Source organism: Hippocampus guttulatus, chromosome 1 (assembly GCF_054856545.1).
Source record: "Hippocampus guttulatus isolate MCC_2025c chromosome 1, RoL_Hgut_1.0, whole genome shotgun sequence".
Classification (NCBI taxonomy): Eukaryota; Metazoa; Chordata; class Actinopteri; order Syngnathiformes; family Syngnathidae; genus Hippocampus; species Hippocampus guttulatus.
This window is the reverse complement of record NC_141261.1, coordinates 15586102-15608098: the sequence shown is the minus strand read 5'-3', so window position 1 is coordinate 15608098 and position 21997 is coordinate 15586102. Positions and strand designations below refer to the sequence as shown.

The 21997-nt window shown below is 48.0% G+C and overlaps 2 protein-coding genes, 1 long non-coding RNA gene and 1 other non-coding gene across 5 annotated transcripts; 2 read left to right on the top strand and 2 right to left on the bottom strand.

Moving 5' to 3' along the window:
- Nucleotides 1-1047: 1047 nt before the first annotated feature.
- LOC147210628 (vascular endothelial growth factor C-like) lies at nucleotides 1048-15330 on the bottom strand. The gene is made up of 8 exons (XM_086113777.1): nucleotides 15078-15330; nucleotides 8287-8494; nucleotides 8014-8204; nucleotides 7268-7398; nucleotides 6730-6833; nucleotides 4684-4818; nucleotides 3983-4184; nucleotides 1048-1768 (listed from the first exon to the last, which is right to left on the bottom strand). Exons 1-8 carry the CDS (start codon nucleotides 15177-15179, stop codon nucleotides 1657-1659), a joined length of 1185 nt encoding a protein of 394 aa, XP_085969903.1. The 5' UTR covers nucleotides 15180-15330; the 3' UTR covers nucleotides 1048-1656.
- On the top strand, nucleotides 14695-17990 carry LOC147210627 (uncharacterized). Its single transcript, XR_015101202.1, has 2 exons — nucleotides 14695-15014; nucleotides 15324-17990. It is a non-coding gene; the product is annotated as an uncharacterized LOC147210627 (long non-coding RNA).
- Nucleotides 17991-18584: 594 nt separating this feature from the next.
- trnas-aga (transfer RNA serine (anticodon AGA)) lies at nucleotides 18585-18666 on the bottom strand. The gene has a single exon. It is a non-coding gene; the product is annotated as a tRNA-Ser (tRNA).
- A 97-nt stretch (nucleotides 18667-18763) lies between these two features.
- LOC147210625 (ER membrane protein complex subunit 3) lies at nucleotides 18764-21991 on the top strand. 2 transcript variants are annotated; one of them, XM_086113754.1, is made up of 9 exons: nucleotides 18764-18912; nucleotides 19643-19826; nucleotides 19948-20005; nucleotides 20243-20336; nucleotides 20583-20687; nucleotides 20762-20843; nucleotides 21004-21083; nucleotides 21158-21240; nucleotides 21306-21991. In XM_086113754.1, exons 2-9 carry the CDS (start codon nucleotides 19672-19674, stop codon nucleotides 21408-21410), a joined length of 762 nt encoding a protein of 253 aa, XP_085969880.1. In that variant the 5' UTR covers nucleotides 18764-18912; nucleotides 19643-19671; the 3' UTR covers nucleotides 21411-21991. The 2 variants fall into 2 exon arrangements, with proteins under 2 accessions (XP_085969880.1, XP_085969872.1); XM_086113746.1 differs by having other exon boundaries at nucleotides 20243-20687.
- Nucleotides 21992-21997: the final 6 nt, after the last annotated feature.

Sequence of the window (21997 nt, the reverse complement as noted above, 5' to 3'; positions counted from 1 at the left end):
CGCGTCACACCTAGTTTAGTTTTGGTTGTAAAGTGTCCTAGAGTGTCTTGAAAGAAAGACGCTTATAAATGAAATGTATTATTATTATTATTATTATAAGAAATTTCAGGGGTTATTTTTACTGACCCTTCATTGTTCATGACATGTACAAATTTTCCCAACACACTGTCCATTCTTGTTTTCTTACAGTTCTTACAGCCGCCGTGAGACCGAACAGCCTAACATCTTGGGCGTCAGACCAGGAAATTGATGTCACAATCAAAAGATGGCTCCATCTGGCTCCCGATCGGGATGGTGACAGGAAGGAGAGCATGAGAAGAAAAGAGGACATGGAGAGCGCAACAATTTGATGGACAGAAAAATACCGTTCAAGAGTAAGCTGCATCCCAATTTGGACTTTGTGCTCACTGTTAAATAAAGAAAAGTGCATTTTTCCAGTGTATGTGGCGTTATATGTGAGGTTCACAAATTATGACAATAAACATATTTTTATAACAGTCGTTTTTGAGACTTTTTTTTTTAATGTGGGTCAAATATGGCTCATGAAAGATGTGGCTTGATTGAGGTTGAATTCAGGCTGATATCAGGAACCTGTTCTGGCCCAGCGTCGGGCCGGAGTAGGGCCGGATACGGTTTTACAATGCGGCTCAGATCTGGGCCGAATGCGGCCCACATCGTGGATGCCAGACGCGGGCCACCGCAGGACCGTCATTTATTGAGGTATGTGAGCAGAGTGTATGTGCCGTGTCTGCCCCAGAGCTGGGCCAGACCAATTTTGCTGACTGGGTATTTTAGTCCGCAAACTGAGGAATTGCGCGGATGATTTGGGACTCTCTCAATGCATAGTGGGACTCATACTTTTCTGATCAGCGAGTCCTTGGGACTCGCTGCCGGTAAACTGTAAAACGATCACTGCAGAGATTAGCGCTTTTTCTGCACTCGGTGATTGACTTGTATGCAAAGTCATTTCTCAACTTGTCTTCCGTGCCACGTCATGCCTGTTGAGTGTTGATTTACTTCATATTAAGAAACTACTGCACTAAAACATTAATTCATAAATGTATATCATATGCTTTTATTTTGGTTTTTCTCAGTATAAATAACACGTACCCTGACTGTTCTACTCTTTGAATAAAAACACTTCATTCAAGCGTTAGGGAGTGCAAGGGGTTATGATGGAGGGCTGTTGCAAATCATGAAGACCTGCCAAGTGGTATGATAGCATTGTTTTATACACGTCCTCGGCTAGGCCTGAGTTTCAAAATCAGTCCTTGGTCCTTGGCCTTGGCCTCGGAAAATTTCTCAAGTCCTTGGCCTTGGCCTTGGCCTCGGAGTCAAGTCCTCGGCCTTGGCCTCGGGTTGCCGGTCCTTGGACACAACACTGGTTGCCGGGTGCGATTGGGCACGAGCCCCCGCACGGAACGCTTGGGAGTCATATTTCCTCTTCTGACATTACATCCACCCGTGGGACAAAGGATTTTTTTTTTCCTGGAGGGGCGGGGGCGCCCGGATTTACGATGAGGTCTGTGGTAATCCAATAGCTGTTCATTTGTTGTTCTGCTCCACCTCCCGGCGGCTGTTGCGGTGTCAGGCCGCAAGTTTCCCAGGGTTTGACCGTCATCCTCGGCCGGCGTCGATCCGCTCCTCTGCGACCGGCTAATTCCACGCGGGCTTCATATAGTTGGGGATGCACTGGCAGACCTGGTGGCTGTAGTAAAATCCAGCGAGGCAAGCGCGTCTGGGGGTCCTGCATGGTAACCGGTAGCAACTAGGGGGGGGGGGAAAGTGCAAGAAAAGAAAACATTGGATGAGTCACTCCCAACAAAAGCAGGCGCTACAAGTGAAATTTCACAAATGGGAAAGCTTACGAGACAACGAACTCATTCAGTAGCAGCCAAGTCTGAAAAGACGTTTAAAAACGTCTTTGGGAGTGAAAGAGTTCAGGGGATGCTCACAGAATGGTGTTGCTGGATATATTCCTGCAGAATTCCGAAAAGGAATGCCATTTGCCCTTTGGAACACTCAAGAGGTGTCGAAACTTGTCTGGGGCAACTTTTTTTCTTCCTTTTTTTGGTCATGTTTGATGGAAGTCCCGGGACTGCATGGAATTAGCAAATGCATGAAAAATAGCAACGTGGCGGTCATGCTGCCAGCCTGCTACATGAAGCGCGGTACAGTGGTGGAAATGAAAAGAAGCACAAACGATGCCTGGCCTTCCCTGAAATACGCTTGGAGCCAGGCTTTTTTTTGGGGGGAGGGGGGGGATCCCCAAATTTGCCTTCATTCCCCCGTAGGAAACATCCAAGTTTAGCGGCATTTTCTGAATTTCAAGCTTTGTTCAAAAAGTGCCACCAGTTGCCTAACGCCGGTCGATATTCGCTCACCTGCTGAAAAGGTTCAATCTGAAATCCGCCGCTCGACGTGACTCAATTTTCTCTGACATTTTTTTGAGGCTGAAAGTGGAGATTTTGTTTTTACAGTTTGTGCCCGGGAGTGATGCCAGCCTACAAGTAAGCAGAGGCTACAGTGTTGAAAATTAAAAGATTGAGGGTGGGGGGAGGGGTCACAAGATTTGAGTGCTTTTTAAGGAAAAACGCCAAAAATGACAGTTTCATGTCCTTTTATTGACATTGTAGCTATTGAAAAATGTTTTGTCTGTATGTCGCTAACCGGTTTGAGCGGTTTCAGCGGATGTTTGTGTCGAAATATCGAATGATGTTGATCGTTGAGAACCTTTTTGTTTTGCGGCCTCCCAAAGACAGCCTTGGCCACCCCGTGGGCCACCCAAGGATAAAAGTCGAGCTCTGCCACTGATCATGGCACCCCCCCCCCCCAAATATATATTGGGGGGGGGGGATTAGGGAGCAAAACTCTCCTCCGTCATAGGTGAAATAAAAGATATTGGGAAAGATAATTGAGCGACATTTCCCATGGCCGTCTTTGGTCACAAATCCATCTTTTTTGTGGTCTTTTTCCAGCCGAGCCACACAACAAAAAGAAAAAAAAAACGCCTGAGAACATCCAGCGAGACAAATCACTGGCACATCTGAACTTTCCCCTCCCGGCTGGGCTCCCATCCCCTTGTATGTTTTTCTTTGGCTGCCGTCACTCCATCCATCTCGGCGGCGGCCCGATGGGCCGCTGTGCTCTGCTCACTGTCAGCTCGCTCGGGTCAGAGGCCTCTCGCGTGCGAGCTGTGGGAACCGCACCGCACTGCACCGCACCGCACGCTCGCAGCAAAGAACGCGGCGCTCGGGACGTCTCGCGCCCATAAAAGGAAACGGCGGAAGAAAAGTCCACGGAGAAGGTCTGGAGTCGGTGATGTTTGACGCCAATTTGGCCTTTGCTTCTCTGAGCGCTGCATTTGACTCATTGTCACAGAAAAGAGTGGGAGGGGGGGGGGCATACAAGTGCAGAAAAAAAATACAAATAAAAAACGGTCAAAGTCATGATTCAATCTCCGGACTCAAAACGAAGAATCAGAAATGACTTTTTACTCTTTGCTAAGATTTTGACATCTTGGCACCCCCCCCCCCCCCCAAAAAAGACTTCTGAAAATAGCTTCCCTCCCTTATTGGCTCGCATAGTCTGTGTCCTTTTGACATGTGGTGTTGGCTGGACTCGCAATGCTATCAAAACATGTTCCCATCGCTTTGCTCATGTGAACCAAGCGGTCAAAACAAGGCGACGCCGCATTGGCTCAAGATAACAACTGAAAAAAAAATTGTCATGGCGAGCGAGCGCAAGAGACGCCTCAGCCTCCGAGCGCTCTTGCGGCCGACAAAATCAAACTTTTGAATACATCAGGGCGCAACCTGCTTCACATTTCTTTTTTTCTTTTTTTTGGACCGTCGACCTGACTCGAAATTAGAACGACAAGCTCCAACGGAAAAAAAATAAAATAAAAATAATAATAAAAGAGCTGAATAGGAAATGAGCTGCAGTGCCGCTTCTTTTTTTTTTTTTTTTTGAACGTGCTCACCTGCAGGTGTTGGGGTTGAACCTCTTGCCTTGCCGTAGACACGACTGCGGACTTTCTCGGCACTGACACGAGCAGGTGTCGGGGTTGAGGGGCTGATTCCCAGGACAGCGCGCGGCGCACACGCAGCCGCACAGCTCGTCGTCCCAGCGCTGGCCGATGGGGCACCACTTGCCCTCGCCTTGACCTTGGCACTGACATTCACCTACGGGGAAAAGGCGCCGCTCAAAGAGATGCGGCTTGATTTTTTTTTTTTCTTCGGGAAAGTTGAACTTCACTTCTCATTCGATCATGAAGAAGCGTTTGTATTTTTAAACATTTACTCAGGTACGTTTTTCTTTTTTAAATTTACCTTTTGTGCGCAATGTACGTTTTTTGCACCCCCCCCCAACCCCCTCCTCATATTTTGAAGCCCCAAGGTTACAATAGGTTCCCGTAATGTAACGGCTCCTGTTTTGGATGAACCCTTAGGTCGACTAAACGACTATGATTGACGTCATAATGGCGGCACTTGAAGAGCAACAATTTTTTTTGTGCTACGAGTGCCAGATGCAATTCTAAACATTTTTAGGGGGGCGGCTCGATTCCCCGTGGGTTTTTTTTTCTTGAACTGTTGGCGGCAGGGCTCGGTCCCCATTTTTGTCTGTCTGCGTGTCATTGTGTCAAGATGTCTCGAAAGCCCCCCCCCCCCCCCCCCCCCTTACATGTGTTGTGGTCCAGTTTCCAGCCCGGACCGCAGCTGGCCTCGGTGAGCCCGTTTCGACAGACGCATTGGCAGCTGGGCTCCTTCAGAACTCTGTTGGGGCCGCAGAGAGCCAGCAGCCCCGAGTCCAAAGCCTCTGGAAGCCGCAGAGAAGAGAAAGACAAGAGGTTGGAAAAGCACAGGCGCTCGGTAGCAAAATCCGGGGCCTGAGCCGCACGCAGTAGGTCCGCGCTTTCATTTCTTTTCACAAGCGTGAGGCACCGGCGCTTGCAGCGGAGGATGGATCCTCTTTCTAATGCCACCAGATTTCGACAGCAAGGCAGCTCGTGGACCTCAACTTGATGCACCTGCTTCAAAGTGTGCAAATGTGCCTTCAGTTGGCTGCGAGCGCATCTGCTGCCATCCGTTTTCCAGCCTTCTCCCTGATTTTTACCACCTTCTGAATATTGTGGCCTGCGACAATACAAGCACCAAAAGTAGACTTTCAAAAAAAAAAAAAAAAAGGTTTTCCGAGCATTTGACATTCTTTAGTAGGCAGCTGTGGAGCATGGGTCGCTTTCACCCAAAAGCACGGGCTTCTGACCGATAAGGGGGGAAAAGAAAAGAGTCCTGTCGGGCAGAACAGCGACTCGGATGCCATTTTGCGTTTGTGACACCTTCAACCACAACAATGAGATTGAGGAAGGGCTTTTGATGTTGGAAGAATTCATTGACAGCTCTTCAACAATGACCTTCCGGCATGGCTCAACACCGGTGTCTTTTTTTTGGTTTGTTTTATTTTTTAACGCCTTCATTATTGACTCCACGATCCGTCTCAACTTTTCTGACAGTCATGTTTCGACCGCGCGTACGCACGCAGTTTGAGCCGGAGGTGTCTAAACTTGTCCGATTCCAATGTTCCGGCTTTTCTCTCCCTCATCGTCGACGTGAAGAGCCTCGACCGCTTATCTTCTTCGCCAATCCAAAGCGACGCCCATCTCGAAGGATGCGTTTATCATGACGGTGGCTTTGCAAACCTGAATTTCACAGACAAGTCGGACGGGACTCTCTTCCGTGGCTGCCAGTTGAAAAACTTAACTTGACGAATACAGCGCATATACAGTGAAACTCCTCTACAACAAAACCTACATGGGCGAAAATACCCCCTCATGTGAAAAAAATGTCATGCATGAAAGCCATTCCCACTTTTCTGCTCCCCCTACGACGAAAAGTCCCCCTGTTCCGTGATACAAATTCTTTTTCTCTGCTCTTGCCTGGCGACGAGATTCACTACAACGAAAACAAGCCTACGGCAAAAGTCTAATCCAACAGCGACCTCGACTGCTTCGTTCAGAAACGGCAACAGCAACCACCGCAATGGTTTACACATGCGCAGTAGTCCAGGAAGTATTTGTTTCAGACGCAGCGCGAACATTGCATTGCTAAAATGGCGACAAAACGGAACTTTGGATGTCAAGCAGCTAAGACAAGAAGAGCTCTGACGCTGGAAGAGAGGGTCAAAGCGATCAAAATGAAAGATGGAGGAAGCAAAATAAAAGACATTTTATTTCATCAAATTTTCGACCGTGAAAAACCCCCTGTTGTGAAAAATGTCTTGCTGCAAACATGATTTCGTTGTAGAGGAGTCTCACTGTATATGCACGTCGGGGGGCGGTCAACGGGTGCATTCCGGTTCAACTATTTTCGAAACGTCCACCGTGTCTTTGAATCGCCGCCTTCTCCTCAAGTGTATTCTTTCCACACGCTTGGCCGGCTTCACCAAAGCCACTGAAATATTTGTGGGTGTGAATGACTTTTGTGTCATGAGACTTCATTTCGGACTTTCCACTTGGCTCCGGGCAACATTGTCACGATCATGCCTGTCTCGTTTCAAGGACTTTTCAAGGTCCGATTTCTTCTCAATGCTGCTCTTTGTATTTATTATTATTATATTTTTTTTTTTACATGAGCTCAGATTGAAAGTGTACAGCTGTGTGGACTTTGCTCCCGCGACAATTTCGTTTGCCTAATGAAGGGACGACAAGCAAAGCGGGGGGGGGGGTCTCACCTGTCTCTTTCTCCGAGTAGTTCATGGCATCGATTGGCACACACATGCAGTTGACGGGATCCCACAAGAACGCCGAAGCGCACGGCACCGTAGGAGGAGAACACCTGCACACACACACACACACACACACACACACTGAATAAGGGCATAGAGCAGCAATGTCAAACTTGACAAAAGCATCCCACTAGGGCAGCGATGTCCCAAATGTACTTCCGAGGGTGTCATAGTCCAAAAATAGAATTTGTTTGTGTCTTTGCATGTCTTGATGAAGAGCCAAGGCGGCGCTCGCCAGCACTCGCGCTTTTGTGTCGCTTTAAGACTGGAATGATCTCTGATTAATGTGTGAGGCCGCGAACGCGCGAAAGCCAAATCCAGATTTGCGATTGGATTTCACGACAGTTTGGTGGAATTGTGACTGTGACGCCTTAAAAAAAAAAAAAAAAAGTGATAAATCAAAGCAAGGTGCTTTATTTTATTTTATTTTTTAATGAATCAGACGGACGGCACCATGACACACGGCCGCTCGAACGTCACTCACAGGTGATCCGTCGCGGCTCGTCTGATGATGGAGTGAAGCGGCCGCTTGGGGAGGCACTCGCACCCGGTGTGATTGACAAAGGTCACCATGACAACGGAGCGCTCCATCCTGGGCGGCGACAGCTCCATCAGCTGCGGGGACAGAGGCTGCGCTGTGAGTCAGTGATTGAGTGATTGACGCACGCTCCCTCCCTCTACCTCACACAATAGATTCCGCCTCTGCGGTAAAATCTTTTTTTTCTAGCAAACGAACGCAGTTTCAATCGCCGCCATTGTTGCTAAGTCATCTCATGTGACGAGATTTACGAAAATCGGCCTTCGCCTCGTGGAAAGCAGACCGTTGCCAAGTCGCGTAACGTTAAAACAAGTGTTGCCAAAGTTGATTGCGGAGACTCAAAGACTGAACCATGGGATGAAATAAGAAGCCGTTTCTCAGCAAATCTTGCATGCCTGAATCATGGACCTTTTTGCAGCATTTGTTTATAAGAAATAAACCTATTCTCAATGTATATTGTTGTCGTTTGTGTTATTATCACATGCAAATGAATAAGTAGACCATTTCAGAATTCGAAATTTGGGACCGATACTTTTCTGACCAGCGAGTCCCGTGGGACTGGCTGGGGTTAAACTGTCAAACGATCACTGGAGTCACTCTGCGTTGTTTGTATAAGCGGTCCTGGAACTTTTCCCGACATTCCTCGCGGTGGGGAAAGGACTCTCGCTCGCCGCGGATGCGCAAACACTCACCGTCTTGTTGACGAGCGCGTGACTGGTGTTGGCGCAGTAAAAGGCTTCGTTGGTGCAGCATCCGCCGCAGCGATGCAGCGCCACGCAGCGGGGGAGGTAGAACTGACTGGTGGATTCCGGGTACTCTTTGGTCACCTCCACGCACACCTCCCGGGGCTGGCACGAGGTGCGCTGGATCTCCTCCAGGATGACTGACGGAGTGGGGGGGTCGCGTGAGCCGCCGATTCGGGTCAAGGCGCCGCAGAGCGGCGGCGAGCAGCGGCGGCGGTTTACCTCCGAGCGTGCCGTCCACTTTGTAAAGCGCCTCCTCCCTCAGCCGCGCCCAGTCGGAGTGGAGCGGCGGGCTGGCCGAGGAGGCGTGCCACGCCTTCTTCCTCAGGCACTGCTGAAGCAGATCGTATTCGGGATAGAGAAGCTGCAGCAGCTGATCCACGCTGGCCACGCTCTGCAAGCTGACCTGCTGATCCGACGACGCCGGAGCCTGCGAGGGAGACGAAATTCTGAGCGTGGCCTTCCATCGCGGTGACCGCTTCATTCTCGCTCCGAGCTGTCCGTCCATAAGATATGATAAGCAGATACAAATAATAGCCCCGTTGTTTGCACGGCCTGCACGTGGTGTTGACTCCCATGCGTCCAAAATTCTTTTTTCTTTTTTTTTCCTCGCCTCACCCCCAAAAATAAATAAATAAATAAAGATAAGTGTTTATCTTTTTTTCTTCCCCCGGAAGAACAACAAGACGCTGAGGTCATAACGGAGCAATGAGCGGTCCGCCACTCCGGGGCGTGTCCCTCTTCTCCTCAGCATCGAAAAACCACGGCAAACTGACGCCAACTCTTGCGCCATCAGTCGGAGGGGCCGACAATCCGACGCTCGGATCTGCTCTCACGGCATTTCTTCACGAGGAGCCACCTTTCTGTTGTTCGGCGACATCCTACGCTGCCCGTTGTGTACTTGGGCGGCAACGGCTTTGCCGGTTGCAAAACGACCGCTTTTTTGTTTTTGTCGTTGTTGTCGTTGTGCTTTTGCTTCTGAGCACAAATGTGAGACACGAGAGATGCATGCTAGCAAGGAACTCGACTCACTCCCCAACAAGCAGCGGATTGGCAGACAAACAACCAGAACGCTCCAGCTGCCATCTCTTCAGTGTCCAGGGAAGATTTGGCAGTGAGCAAACAAGCTGTTCGTTGCCACTGCCAGTTGAAGTTTACTGTCAAACTAAACCAAAAAAAAGCGATGGTATGTCGCGTTTGGAAAAGGAACAAATCCGCTAGGCTAATGCTAACACATGAAAACCCCGTAGACGTGCGAACAAATAGCATCAGCGTTACAGTGTGATCACCTTTAAAGCAATGGATGTTCGGGCGCCAAAATACTCACTGGCATATATTCTTTATCTTCTTTTAAAAACAATGACAATTATCGCTGCTTACCGAGGAGGTGAGGGCGGCTTCAAATGTCCGCTATGTCAGGATTATTTTGCTCCTGGGTGGCCGAGACGCAGATGTATACCAGAAAGAGCGGCACAATGTCCATTGAATTCAAGCAAAAACAGAGACGTGATGACTGTGTGTGTATGTGCATATATATATATATATGAGCTGTCAAACGATTAAAATATTTAATCCAATTAAAAACACAACTGTCATAATTAACTCAAATTCACTAAAAATTAATCGGGATTAGTCACGCATTTTTGATCGTTTCTGAATTTCCTTTTATATATTTTTTGTCCTATTTCCCCCCGTTTTAATGCTCTCATCAACATGGAATCATGAATGCGTTTTCTATGTGCAAAATGGAAATATTTACTGAAATAACAATTTCGATTTTCAATGCGAATGATTTCAGCTTGAGTCGAGCCGTGGACAATGTTGACAGGCTGGCATGCAGTCGCCATACATTTAGCTATGGCTTCAGCAAATTTGTTCTTCGTGGTGTCATCCATTTTCTTCGCTTTGAAATGATCCATAGCCGTCTGTCTTAGACGAGGGGGCGGAGTATTCACGTCAGCTGTGTGCTTGGCCATTAAGTGGTATTTCAGACTCGACGTGCTATGATGATGGCTCGGTTTACGACTGCAAAGCATCCAGGTAACTTTAGTCTCGTCAGTGGAACAATCTGGCAACTTTTTAGAAGTGAACTTTCCATTCATAAACTCTTTAAGTATCCGTTTTCGGTGTCTCGCGCTGCCGTGGCTGGCAAAAGAAACGTGCGTGGACCCGTGCGGCGCGCTTGTTGTTTTGTTTCTGGTTTATTTATAGAGCAACGTAACATCCGCTGTGACGTGTGCCGTGTTGATCTCGCGAGATAAAATGTAATCCCGTTCAAATTCATTTATATTAATGCCGATAAAAACGCGCTAAACTGACAGCTCTAATATATATATACTGTATCTATATATAATTTTTTAATGTTTTTTTTTCCTATCAGGAAACAATAAAAATGATTTTTGTCGTTTTTTGGGGGAGGCTGGAGCAGATGGATGGCATTTCAATACCGAAGCATGACTTGAGATGAGTCTTGTAAGTTTCAAGCACGGTCACTCGTATCTCGAGGCGCCGCTCCGTTTGCGGGAGGCCGAACGCACGAGAGTCTTTTTCACTCAAGTCTCCTTGTGTCGAGTCGCACGGCCTGAGCCGACGTGAGCCGCGTCAAGCTGTGACCCGATGACGTCGCATCATCAAACTTCGGCATTTTTATTTTGCGATGCAGTTCCAGGCTTTCACCGCAGCCCCTTTCACTCCATTTTTTTTTTCCTTTTTTAGTCTATGTGTGTGTGTGTGTTTACTCTCTTCAGTCCCTTCTTCTAAAATGCACGTCCTATGGGGTTTCAATTCTGGAGGTTTCACTTCTTTCCCACAATGAAGCTCTTTTGTTTTGGGCTCTCGTGACTTGGATTGATTTCTCCACCGCCTCCATTTTCTTTCCGCTTCACAAGATTTGGGTTTTTATGTTGCTTGGCGTGCCAAAACCTAAATCTGAAAGCGAGATGAGACATTCGGCCCAGCCACTTTCTAATTTGCATCATCAACGTCAAACTTTAGTCCAGAACCGGTCGGTTGTACGCAGCGCCGCATGTCGTACTTACATTTGAACTGCGGGTCGCGGCACACGATTGACCTCTGCGGAAACATTCCTGAGAATTTAGATCAAGCCGCGAAGGCGAAGTGACGTCAGAACGGCAGTTTTTGTCGGCCAAAACAACCCACTCGGTGAAGCTTTCTTTTCTGAAAATCATGCGGTCGGCGCCAAAGCGCGCGGCGTCTTGGACGTCTCTTAAGTTGAGCCAGCGCGGCGGCCGGCGCTCCACTCTGGCGACTGGCCACGGAGCATTATTTCAGGACACGCTCGCCTTTCTGACTTGAGACACGGGCCGTTTGTCGAGGCGGCAAAACGCTTTGAACGCGGTCTGGCGAGACGAGATTGTTTGAGGCTAAACTTCTCGACGGGCGAGTGGCACGAAACGGGCTGGAAGCCTCTTTGCGGGTCCCGCCGTGCAAGCGCTCGTACGTCGGATGTTTGCTTGCGAGTCAGAGCAAAGCATTTGTCGGAACCAAACCCGGATGACGTTGTATCGGCGGTATCGCGAGGCACCAAATAGTTTAAGTTGTCTGCTTCACAGAGACAGCGGTGCCCGTGCTGCGCGTTTTTCGATTCGGATTTTTCGGTTGAGCCAATTTTGGTTTTGACTGGAGAGCAAATATTCCAGATGCGAGCGTTGTGTCGCATCTCATTTCACCAGAAGCATCACTGTGCCAGATCGTGAGTTCTCGTTGAACGTTCTCGTTCTCTCGCGGTTCTCGTTAAAAAAAAAAAAAAAAAAAAAAATGGCTTCCGGCCGTGAATTGGCTCTCCCGAGCGAAGTCGCCGTCCATCCCCCAAAATATTTCTACCTCCTCCCGCCTCACCCCTCTGCCGATATGAGATGATAAGATGAGCCGTCGTTTCTTTGTGTGGTTTGTTTTTGTGCGTGTCACATCAAGGACACGTTCTGTTCGCATTCGGAGTCACATTTGTTTTTGGAATGCGAACAAGGATGTAAAAAAACCAAAAAAAATCCGGACTGGGCATCGGCCCCGGCAGTGTCAACTATCCGATGTGAATGGCCGAAGAAGTGTAGGAGATGTTTCAAGAAGAAAAATAGCCCTGGCCTCAGCTCAAATAGTGGGTGGGGGAGGGTGTGGGGGCCGGGGGAGGGGGCCTGTGTGGCTTTGGGGAACAAGCATTTGTTTGCCGAAGACAATAGAATCAAGTGTAATTGGCCACCCGATGCAGCAGCTGGCAGTAGCACCCTCATTGTCAGACAAGTTCGCAGGGAGGATTAGTTTGATGCTGTTGGGGGGGGGGGGGGGGGGGTTAGTTGTTTTGTTTTTTGTTTTTTTTTGCACTGAACAGCCGATATGAAGTGCAGTCAACAAAGCCTCAGGAGACAACGTGATTTTTTTTTTTTTGTCGTCACCCGAAAGCGAAGACAAAGAAATATGACCAAGCGAATGTGGCGCTTGGCTTCACTGTGACCACAGCGCGAGACGGACCGGTGGAAAAAAATGGCGGCCGAGGATAGCGCCAAGACAAATCTTATCAAAGTGACACTTAAAAAAGACGTGACGCCTCAATCGCGCTGAGAAGCCGCTGGAAAAGTTGGGCGCTGCAAAACGTGCTCATCTGAGACATCGATCCCGACTTCCTCAATTGGATTCCAAAAAAAATATATACAAATAAAAAATGGTGAAGTGTTTTCTATATTGTGCTCCGGAGTTCATGACGCTAAACTGAATTTGAATTTGTTTTTATTTCATTTTAGTTGACAGTTTAAACAAGGATTTTTTTTTTCTGATTTCAGGCAAATGGATGCCCTGAGAATCTTTTCTGTTACGGACTAAAAAAACAATGTTATAAAGCACAGGTGTCAAAGTCAAGGCCCGGGGGCCACATCTGGCCCACCACATCATTTTATGTGGCCCGCGGAAGCAATTCAAGCCTGTCAAGTTCCACGATGCTTGCTAAAGTCTGAACCAAAATTTCAAATTGTCATATGTAATCCACAATGACGGGTCATTATTCTTGATTTCTGATTTTAAAAACTAGTTATTCATCAATTTGTTGTGCGCTGTGTTTGTAATATGCGGGTGGAGGTGATTAAACATTTATATGGTTTCCCAAAATTCATAACGGCCCTCCAAGGCAAACCGTAACGACAATGTGGCCCGCGGCAAAAATGATTTATCAAGTCATTCCTTGCTGTAAATTGAATGAGATTTCTTTGTTTTTGTTCTTCAATGTTTATAAGGATTCAATGTAATGCAGAGACACCGCAATTTTAGAGACAAATGATATTTATAGTGGCGGCAGAGAGTGTGTGGGGTGGGGAGGGGGGCGCAAATTGTATTCTTTTTGTGGGAGGTTAACAGCAAATAATTGAGAAGCACGAGCTGAAGTCAACACGGAAGTGGATGAAAACGATCGAGAGCTGCCGTACGCGTCCGCCCAAGCGTGGAAATTTCAGCCCGCCAAATTGAAATGTTGAACTTGAGAAAGCACGTCGGGGCAACTTCTCTCGCTGTGTTTACTTGCTTTGGCTGCGCATTTGCCAACATTTTGATGGTCAGACGCCAGCAAAGTGTCAAATGCGCATATTTGAGAGGACTCTCTCACACACAACCCGGATACAAAAATCATTCAGACAACAACAAACGAGGAAGAACAAAGACAGGGGGAAGCGCAAAGGCGGTCCCACTAAAAGTCTCAGGCGGAGTCAAAAGGCAAAGAATAAAAATGATGAGTTTGAAGGATGGGCAGCGAGGGGCGGGGCTTGCCGAACGTTCATCCCAAAGAGAGGGAGCGGCAACGGAATAAAAAGGCTGGCATCCCGAGTCGTGGCCGCAAACCTGAGGCAGCGGGCGAGTGCGGAGGATGGCGCCGGGCCCTTTCAAGATTTGAAAACAAATAACGGGGAGCTTCAAAAGAACTCCAAAAAGGGAGCCAGTGGACGGGCGCCAGAGCGGGAGTGATGCGCTCCCTCTTTTGAAGAGGCGAGTGGCGGCATTCTGGAGCAACTGGAATGGAGGCTTGGCTGACTCCAAAGTCAAGTGCACGACGGTCATCCGGACGGGATGCCATGAAAAGCCTCGACTTTGTCAATGACCTTGATCACCACGAAGCTCTTCTTCATTCAGCCATTTTGGTGAAGAAGAGAGAAAGAAAGATTTCTTCTCTTACAAACCATGCTTGGATTGTTTTGGGTGGTTTTAAACGTTGACGTCAGACAATTTTCCACAATGCTGGTGTGGTGATGAATCTCTTTAGAAGAAAACATTCCCTGTCGCCTCAATGAGATATACACTATATGGATATATACATTTGAGATATATATACTGTATATATATATATATATCGGATTGAACACTCTAAATTGTCCCTAGGAGTGAGTGTGGGTGTGCATGGATTGGCTGGCGACCGGTTCAGGGTGTCCCCCGCCTACTGCCCGAAGACAGCTGAGATTGGCTCCAGCACCCCCAGTGACCGTTGTGAGTAGAAAGCGGTTCGGAAGATGAATGAATGAATGAATACATATATATATATATATATATATAATATATACTGTATATATCTCCATCCATTGTCTGATCCGCTTTATCCTCACAAGGCTCGGGTGGGGGGGGGGGGGGTGCCGGAGCCTATCCCAGCCGTCTTTGGAGGACACCCTGAACGGGTTGCCAGCCAATCACAGGGCACACACAGAGACGAACAACCATCCACGCTCACACTGAGGGACAATTTGGAGTGAGTCAATCACCTGCCGTGCATGTTTTTGGGAATGCGGGATGAGAACGGAGTACCCGGAGAAAACCCACGCAGGCCAAGGGGAGAAACATGCAAACTGCACACTGGAAGCCCGGAACTAGGATTCAAGCCACGACCTCTGCACTGCGAGGTCAACACGCTCACCATCGGATCTCCGGCCAGATTTTTCTTCTTGTCACGCTGGAATCGTCACGTGGTAATGTGATTCCATGTTCGGCTTGCATGTCAGCCCTCAAAGAAAAATGTTTGTGGCGCTCACCTGCGTTCCCGCGTCTCCAGCTGCGTAATAGTCCATGTAGTCTTGTCCCGAGCACAGTTTGCTGACATTAAGAATCCATAGCAAGACAGCTGGTATCAACATAGTGAGGAGGAAAGAGTCCAGCTGAAGCGAAGGCACGCACAGAGGATGGGTGGGGGGGGGGGGGGGGGCGAGGAAGGAAAAAAAAAAAAAGAGGAGGGTTGTCACGGGGGTCCCAAGCTCACAAGTGTCCTGTCGTCATTCTAGCCGGGGACGAAGTTGCTCTTCCGAATGTGGGAAGAGAGCCCAAGCCAGCATGATGAGCGCAAAATCGCAGCGGGGCTCATTCGGCGGCCGCGTGACGTCTCGTCTCGTCTCGCCGCATTTGCGCTCTTCACCTTCAGGTGGGGACGGCCGATGAAGAGAAGCGGGCGCGCGCGCGCGTGTGTGTCCTCGCCGGCCTCGTCGCCCTTCACACTTGCGCACTTCCTCGCCGCCTTATCTTTTTTTTTTTTTTTGCTTTTGCTTCTCACACAGCAGCAGCTGCGCTCTTCCCTCCCTCGGTCTCCTTCTCAGATTATCCGCTTTCCAGAGAAACCTTCGGGGCAAAGCTCTTCAAAAAAAATCGGAGAGAAAAGCATCGGCGGGGCGCGAAGTGAGAGAGCGACCAAGAAGAAAAATGCAGATGGTGACCCAAGGTTGGTTTAGGCGCCCATGTGAGCGCGAGGGTCGAAGAGCTGCAGGCAGGCGGGCGGACGTTCTCGCGGAGTCGATGCGAAAGAGCACAAGAGTAGGAAGCTTGTTGCTTGTGGGCGGGGCCGAATATCTGGGGGCTGATTTATGCTTTAGAACTGATGATACTGGCACGCTCTCTTTTCCTTTCCGCCGCCCCCCCCCCCTCCACCCCCTCTAGAAATTGCAGGCTTTCCTTTATGCCATCGGGCGCCTTCAAGGACATCTCTATTTTCTGTCCCGACTGTTTTTTCCCCCTCCACATTCCTTTCCCGCGTTGTCCTCTTGAAGCCTTCTTTCCACCATCCGGACTTTGATTTTTTTTTTTTTTTTTTTTGCCTGCGCGCTCACCTCAGTCGAGCAAATGGTGATGAATGCGGCTCTTGAGTGCCTTTTTATTGGCCGTTAATACTTTTGCCGTCTCGTCGCGGTTTCTGCTTTACATCACTGCGCTCCTGTCCTTCCTTCGATTTAAAAAAGGAAAAAAAAGAAAAAGAAAAGAAAGTTGGGGTCAGACGTAAGGTACATTTTTCTTCCTCTGCTGCTTTTGGTATCCAAGGTCAAACATTGCATACTTTCGCAAGTGCCCCAAGGCTTTTGGGGAGGGGGGCATGTGGGTCGTAGAGGAAACGTGAACCGCAGAAAGCTGACTTTCGGCGTCCCCCCCCCCACAGCCTCCAAGGTAGGAAAGACAAAAGGTGAAAACCGGCGAAGCCGAGTCGAACTGTGAGAAAGGGGCGTGTCCGGGAGCCGCCTGGACGGGGCGGGAAAAAAAAAAAACATCCGATTTTTTTGGGCCAGTGGCTGGCAACCTCCGCGAGGGTGAGAGACGCACACGCACGCACACGGCGGCAAGTGTCTGCACGCAGATGTGCTCGATGTGTTGAAATCTGCGCGAGGCGGAATCCACATTCCGATCATTGCCGTCTTCGTGTGAGCTCACGGCATCGAATGAAGCGCGATAGATTTGGCGGATTGTTGCCAAGAATGGATAGTATGGACGTTATAGTCATGACTTTACTTTTCTTGGTTGTTCATTCATGTTCCCAAGACTAATAATCGCCATTGAGGCGCACATAGAGGACGCGCGGAGCCTTCTTTCCCCAAAAACCTCTTGCTCCCGTTTGGAGTCCTTGAGTCCAGAATTATGGACAGCCGCCTCCTCCTGTTTGAACATCGCTGCAGCAATGGCGGCCTCAACTCTGAAAAGGGACTGACCGAATTGAGTCAGGTTGAAGATTTCCACTTGTCGCGCACGTCTCAACTCCCTGTGACGTTTTCAGCTTTGTGTTCAAAAATCAACAGCCTCACACCAAGTGAATTTGCAAGTCAATAAAAATAAAAACAGCATCATTTTTAGTATCCATACTTACCAAACACTCTCAGTAGCGCAGACCTACATTTACAATTTAGATGAAGTGGTAAAACCTCGGTTCGACCATAATACGTTCCAGAAGGCTGCTTGAAAACCAATTTGTTCGAAAACCGAAACCACACTCTTTAAAAAATAGCTTTTTATTGAACACGTCTGCTCACAATGGAGCTACAGAGGAAGCGTCAGTTCCTCGTGTAAGGAAGGCGAGAGGAGTCAAGTGGCGCATTCAAGTGCGCTCAATTTGGTCGAGAATCGTAATCCGAGGCATAAATATCTCGCAATTTTTGGTCGAAAACCGATTTGGACGTTCGAAAACCGAGCTTTGATTGTAATTAATTTCATTTCTGTCTTACTTTCACAGCGTATTGTCTTATCTAGTATCGGCTAGTAGTTTGTGTGTGTCTGTATTATTATTTTTTTTCAGCCTCGGTGTGTTGCCGTACACGCATGATGTCATCCAACCCCTTCGGAGCCTCGAGTGCAGGCGTCGGCCACACACATCCATCCATCCCTCCATTATCGGAGGTGTTTATGCTCGCGAGGGTCGCGGGCGTGCTGAAGCCTATCCCCGATGACGTCCTTCGTAGGACGCACCCTGTGAATTTGGACGCAGCCTGAGTGGACAAGTTAGCATCCGCAGACAGGCGGGAGCCTCTCTATGAGCATCTGTGGTGTCAAGTCATTTCTTTATTTCAAGTTTTTATGTCGATAAAAAAAAATTGTTGTGAACTACCAACATACTGTATACTGTCGAGGTTTGGAGTTCAACGTGTTTTTGTTTTTTTTGCATGAGTAATATCCCCAAATAATTAAAGGCTCTTCTTTCACGCCACGCTTCGGCCTCTTTCGGGTGTGGGTCTTCCGCTGCGCGATGCGTGTGGGCGAGAATGGGAAAAAAGCGCCACCTGCTGCCCTCATTGTTGCCTCGTACCCCTTGAACGTGAGAACGAATGAAGGGATGACTAATTTTGACATCACAAGTCAATGAGCATAGTTTGTTGAAATTTCAGACAAAAAAATCCCGCAATGTCTGTTCTTAAAAAAGAGACAATTTGCAGTTTTTCTACATATGTTAGTTAATATGCTGTTATATGCTTCAAAATCCATTTGTGGTGGCTTTCTAAATACTATCTGAAGCATTATATATATGTATTTTATATATATATATATATATATTATTTTTTCCTAGGCAAGATAATTTATCGGCATCAGATGAAATTTCTACTTTGCATGTCATATAGAAGTCCAAGTCCAAAGTTCAATATTTAGTAGTCACTACTTCGGACTGTTTTATTCCAGGAAAAAAATGCAGACCGTTGATGTGGAAACAGACAAACGTGGGAATTGTTCTGCGTTAAGGTGGACAAAATTGTGACATTTTTGTTGCCTGAAAGCATTCTCAAAGATTTACCAAAATGTGACGTTGTCGGCAGGATTCGAACCTGCGCGGGGAGACCCCAATGGATTTCTAGTCCATCGCCTTAACCACTCGGCCACGACAACGATACGTAACGACTGCAAAATTTTTCTTTTGTAGATAAAACATTTGTAACGTTCAAAGGCAAAAGCTTGAATCTCTACTTAGTTGTTCGATAGTTCTCTGACGTCCGTCAATGTTTTTGTGTGTGTACGTTACATATTAATATAATGTATATCTCCATTTTAGTTTTCTCATGAACCGGAAATTCTTCGTCGTTCACTCCCCCTCCTTCTTCGCTTCGTGTTAACATTTTGAACTTCATTCATGTGGTAAGTCCGATCTGGTGCGGCTGACAAGTAAATGTTTTGTAGCATTTTATGTTGACACACAAAAACCAAAATGTACAGTAACTGCAGGCAAAGTAAAAGCGAACGTTGCGGGAAAGGCACTTCAGACGACCTCCACACGAGCAAAGTGCTCAGCTCCCCGAGCAAATGCTAACGAGCATGTTCAGAAACGTCGTTCTGTGTTTGCAAGAGCTGGGACGAACCACTAAACTCGTAATCGCACGGTGCTTATGCGACAATGGGTAGTGTAAACACGCGGTCAATGCAATACACGATTTTGGATTAAACGGGCGTATTGGGTTCCGATTCAGAACGGCCCAAGACTCAAAAGTTGGTAGGGCAACTACCTTCTGTGTCTGTCGACCCACATTTTCTCGGGAAACGTGATCAAAATTATTTAAAACGAGAAAATACTATACTACTGGGTGAAGCTAGACTTTTTTTAGGAGACCTATTATGAAAACCTACTTGAATTTGTTGCATCCCAGTAGTTGTGTGTCATTTGAAGGGTTTCAATACACTACCGGTAGTCGACTTCGGCACTTAGTTGAACGAACGTCGTTTTGAGCTTGACGTCGACTCCTCCTCACCGCTTGTTTTCGTGCCACAACCTGTTGTTGCACAGACATGTTTTTATTTTCAATGTCAATTTGAAGGATGTTAACAGTCACGTGACGTTGAGTTTTTTGTTTTGTTTTGTTTTGCGTTTCAGAGTGTCCCCGGGAGTCTGTAAAGCGCGCGATGGCAGGCCCGGAGCTCCTGCTGGACTCAAGTATCCGTTTGTGGGTAGTTCTGCCCATTGTCTTTATCACCTTCATGGTGGGCGTCATCCGCCATTATGTCACTCAGCTGCTGCACAGCGACAAGAAAGTGGACCTGGAGCAGCTTTCCGACAGGTCGGATTAGATCCTGATGATATGTTCCCATCGCATGACAAAAGCGACCTTGACTCCTAAGTTGTTTTTTTTCGTGACCTCAAGTGAAGAATTCTGATTTGGGATGTGTGCGTCCCTTCAGTCAGGTGCTCCTGCGCAGCCGCATCCTCCGTGAGAACGGCAAATATATTCCCAGACAGGTGAGCGGGCGCCCATCTCGCAGCAGTTCCTTCCGTGTGCGTTTCTTAGCTGTTGCGGCTCATGTGCGGCACATATGTGACAATGACGACGGCGGTCCTGTGACATGAAAGGGTCACTTTGTACGGAAGGCCATTTGAGCTTTGATTTGATATCCAGTTCAAGGTCCATGTGCCACTTTGGCCACAAATAACGTGCTCGAATAACCAAAGGTGGCTTTATGGTGTGTGTGTGTGCAGTCGTTCTCAATGAGGAAGCACTACTTCAACAATGTGGAAACGGGCTTCTTCAAGACGGTCAAGAGGAAGGTGGTCCCCAAAAACCCAATCACAGGTGTGTCTGAAATGGCCTTCCAAACGGATTTGACCTCGCTCACAGAAAAAGCAAATGAATCAAAATGGTTTTTTTTTCCTGCAAGAACTGAAGTCAGCAGTTGGAAAAAAAGTGTCGTCCTCACCGATTGCTTGTGCAAAGCAGCTCCTGAAATGGCCGCCCGCGCGTGGCCCCCGGCTCTCGCCGCCGGTCCGCTTGCGGTCTTTTCGCGTTTGCGCGTCAGCCTTTGTACCATGCGCCTTGCAGACACCAGCATGCTGACAGACATGATGAAAGGAAACCTGACCAACGTGCTCCCCATGATCATGATCGGCGGCTGGATCAACTGGGCCTTCTCTGGATTTGTCATAAGTCAGCTCCGCCGCGGCGTGCGTTTTCGCCATGTCAAACACAGCGCCCGGCGCCAACCCTTTTCCTCCATCTAGCCAAGGTTCCGTTCCCGCTGACGCTGCGCTTCAAGCCCATGTTGCAGCGCGGTATTGACCTGCTCACGCTGGATGCGTCCTGGTTCGTATGGCAATCGGTCCAAACGCACGCTCCTCACAAGAGCTTCAGAGAGATTTTTTTTGGGGGGGATGAACGCTCACCATCTCCGCGTGAACTTGATTTGACCTTCTGCCAACGAGCAAAATGGCCGACTGTCTAATCCGGATTCTTTCGGTTGCAGGGTGAGCTCCGCGTCCTGGTACTTCCTGAACGTGTTTGGCCTCAGGAGCATGTACAGCCTCATCCTGGGACACGACAACGGTTAGTCCCCCCCCCCCACACACACACACAAAGGGAAAGCAAAGCGCATTTCAGCGCTTCTCCTTCCTTGCCAGCCGCCGATCAATCGCGGGTCATGCAGGACCAGATGACCGGCGCCGCCATGGCCATGCCCCCGGACCCCAACAAGGCTTTTAAGGTGATGTCTATTTTTTGGAGGGGGGCCTCTTCTGTCTGACTCATCTGTCAACGTGCCGCATGCAGAGCGAGTGGGAGGCACTGGAGATTGTGGAGCACAAGTGGGCCCTGGAGAACGTGGAGGAGGAGCTGATGGCCCGAGAGCTCAACCTGGCGGGCGTCTTCAGCTAAGACCTCAAAAGTCTGCCGTCCTCGAGCAGGGCTGGGGGCGACTTGGCCCACTGACGTTTTGTCAGCCAATTGTTCCTTTGACCCTTCAACTTGCTTTCACAAAATCATTTGCATTACTCAATATTTTAGTAAAAAAAAAAAAATCTAATACAAAAATAAGTTTGAAAAGTACTTCTTCAATTTGCTCATTGTAAATATTTAGGAAATGAACTTGATTCCGTTAGAATGATACTACAAATTTTGTTTTAAAAAATCCTTATTCAGAAAATTTGGAAAACTCATTTACATTGTCAATAGTGAAAAAAAATAGTCGTTGCAAAATTTGCATTTTAAAACATTCAAATGTTATTTAATAACTCCATCTAATGCTTCGTTTTTATCACTTGTTTCATTAAATCATTGGTTATTCTTTTGTTAATTTTGGACTGGGCTGGCCCATGATGTTCTAAAACGGCAGCCCCCCAAGTTTGCCCGGCCGGCCCTGTTCTGGACGCTTTGACTTGACTGATGTCACAGGTCAACCATCAGATCAACTTGCTTTTCGTTCATCCTTAATTTATAAATAAAGGTTTTGAGTTTTACCACAT

Bases quoted from the DNA above. Each gene is read 5' to 3' on its own strand.
- LOC147210628 (XM_086113777.1), bottom strand. From the start codon at position 15,179: ATGTTGATACCAGCTGTCTTGCTATGGATTCTTAATGTCAGCAAACTG. The intron at 8,495-15,077 runs GTGAGCGCCACA...TCTCCCTCGCAG, and splicing joins CTGGAGACGCGGGAACGCAG to GCTCCGGCGTCGTCGGATCA. The intron at 4,819-6,729 runs GTGAGACCCCCC...TGCGGCTTCCAG, and splicing joins CTACTCGGAGAAAGAGACAG to AGGCTTTGGACTCGGGGCTG.
- LOC147210625 (XM_086113746.1), top strand. From the start codon at position 19,672: ATGGCAGGCCCGGAGCTCCTGCTGGACTCAAGTATCCGTTTGTGGGTA. The intron at 20,844-21,003 runs GTTCGTATGGCA...TTTCGGTTGCAG, and splicing joins CTCACGCTGGATGCGTCCTG to GGTGAGCTCCGCGTCCTGGT. The intron at 21,084-21,157 runs GTTAGTCCCCCC...CTTCCTTGCCAG, and splicing joins CATCCTGGGACACGACAACG to CCGCCGATCAATCGCGGGTC.